This window comes from Aplysia californica, unplaced genomic scaffold (genome assembly GCF_000002075.1).
Source record: "Aplysia californica isolate F4 #8 unplaced genomic scaffold, AplCal3.0 scaffold00025, whole genome shotgun sequence".
NCBI lineage: Eukaryota > Metazoa > Mollusca > Gastropoda > Aplysiida > Aplysiidae > Aplysia > Aplysia californica.
This window is the reverse complement of record NW_004797295.1, coordinates 31,068-32,395: the sequence shown is the minus strand read 5'-3', so window position 1 is coordinate 32,395 and position 1,328 is coordinate 31,068. Positions and strand designations below refer to the sequence as shown.

The 1,328-nt window shown below is 45.1% G+C and overlaps 1 protein-coding gene across 1 annotated transcript in view; it reads right to left on the bottom strand.

Annotated features, from left to right (window-relative positions):
* LOC101861789 overlaps positions 1 to 1,271 on the bottom strand; it is a 20,674-nt gene extending 19,403 nt beyond the window's left edge. Inside the window, exon 1 of the mRNA XM_013089468.2 lies at positions 894 to 1,271. Coding sequence (XP_012944922.2) covers positions 894 to 1,013 — 120 coding nt within the window. The 5' untranslated portion in view covers positions 1,014 to 1,271. The remainder of the gene's footprint in view (positions 1 to 893) is intronic.
* Between the last annotated feature and the right edge of the window lie 57 nt (positions 1,272 to 1,328).

Below are 1,328 nucleotides of genomic sequence, written 5' to 3'. Positions count from 1 at the left end.
GGGGGGGAGACAAGGAGTTCATTTGTTTTCCTGGTTTTTGGAAAAAACGGTATAACGGTTAAATAGGTTTTTTGCGGAACAAAATGTCATCTTGAAATACAAAGTATTTCGTCCTGAAGATTTAACTTAACACCTGGCAAAGTCAGCTGCTTTCGTACTGCGGCCTTGTTTATTCATCTCCTCCTTATGCACCCACACCACCTACTGCAGGGAGAGGGAAAACCATTTTGTGTCGGATACGATACCGACTTTATGATAAGACGACACATCTTAATAGAATGTCCGGACTTTGGTTCTAAATGCTCCAATGATTAATTTTAAACAAAATTTTGTTATCCATCACTGATCCTAACAGAATTCTCTATTTTATAAAGACGTTTTTTTCTTACTCCAAAATGCCGATAACTTTATTTTAAAATTGCAAACTGCTGCTTTTTTAGCTGAATTTTTACTTGTAATTTCAGATACTTTCACCATTCTCACTTGCAAAGTAAAACCCAGACGTGCTGTGAACTAACGAGAAAACAACCAACTTGTGTCCCGCACGCTCATAATGTGACACGTTATTATGCAATAGCAAGTGTAGCAAAACTTTTACCAAATAAAAAAAAAATGATTACAAATTTGTTTATGACGCCGTAGTGAAAGCTCGTACCCACTTCCTCACCACCATCACCGTTTCCACTATCATCAACACGACACCTTCACCACCACAACCAACAACAACAACACTACCACCATCACCACCACCACCACCACCACCAACAACAACAACAACTTCAACACTACCATCATGACAATTACCACGACCACCACCAACAACAACAACACCACCATCACCACCACCACCACCACTACCACCACAACCAACAACAACAACAAAGGAGACCCACCTTACAGGCCCCGCAGGTTGTAACGCCGTAGTGAAAGCCCGTGCCCACCTCCCCACACACCTTACATGGGGGCAGCTGTGGAAGAGGCCGACTCGGAGTCTGTCTGCGACGACCACGCATTGTGGACGTGGGCGGTTGGAGGGTGCCACTAGTCTCCTTCTAAACAATATCCCGCGCAAGATCCAGGCCAGTTTCCCGATATCAGGGACCATAAGCCGGTGGGTGGCTGGAGGGTGCCACTGATCTCCTTCTAAACAATGTCCCTTTGCGCTAGATGCACAAAATCCAAGCCAGTTTCCCGGTATCAGGGACCATAAGCCAGTGGGTGGTAGGAGGGTGCCACTGGTAGGTCTTGCTTCTTTCCTTTCCCTTTGCTTGTTTCTGTCTGTCTGTCTGTCTGTCTGTCTGTCTGTCTGTCTGTCTGTCTGTCTGTCT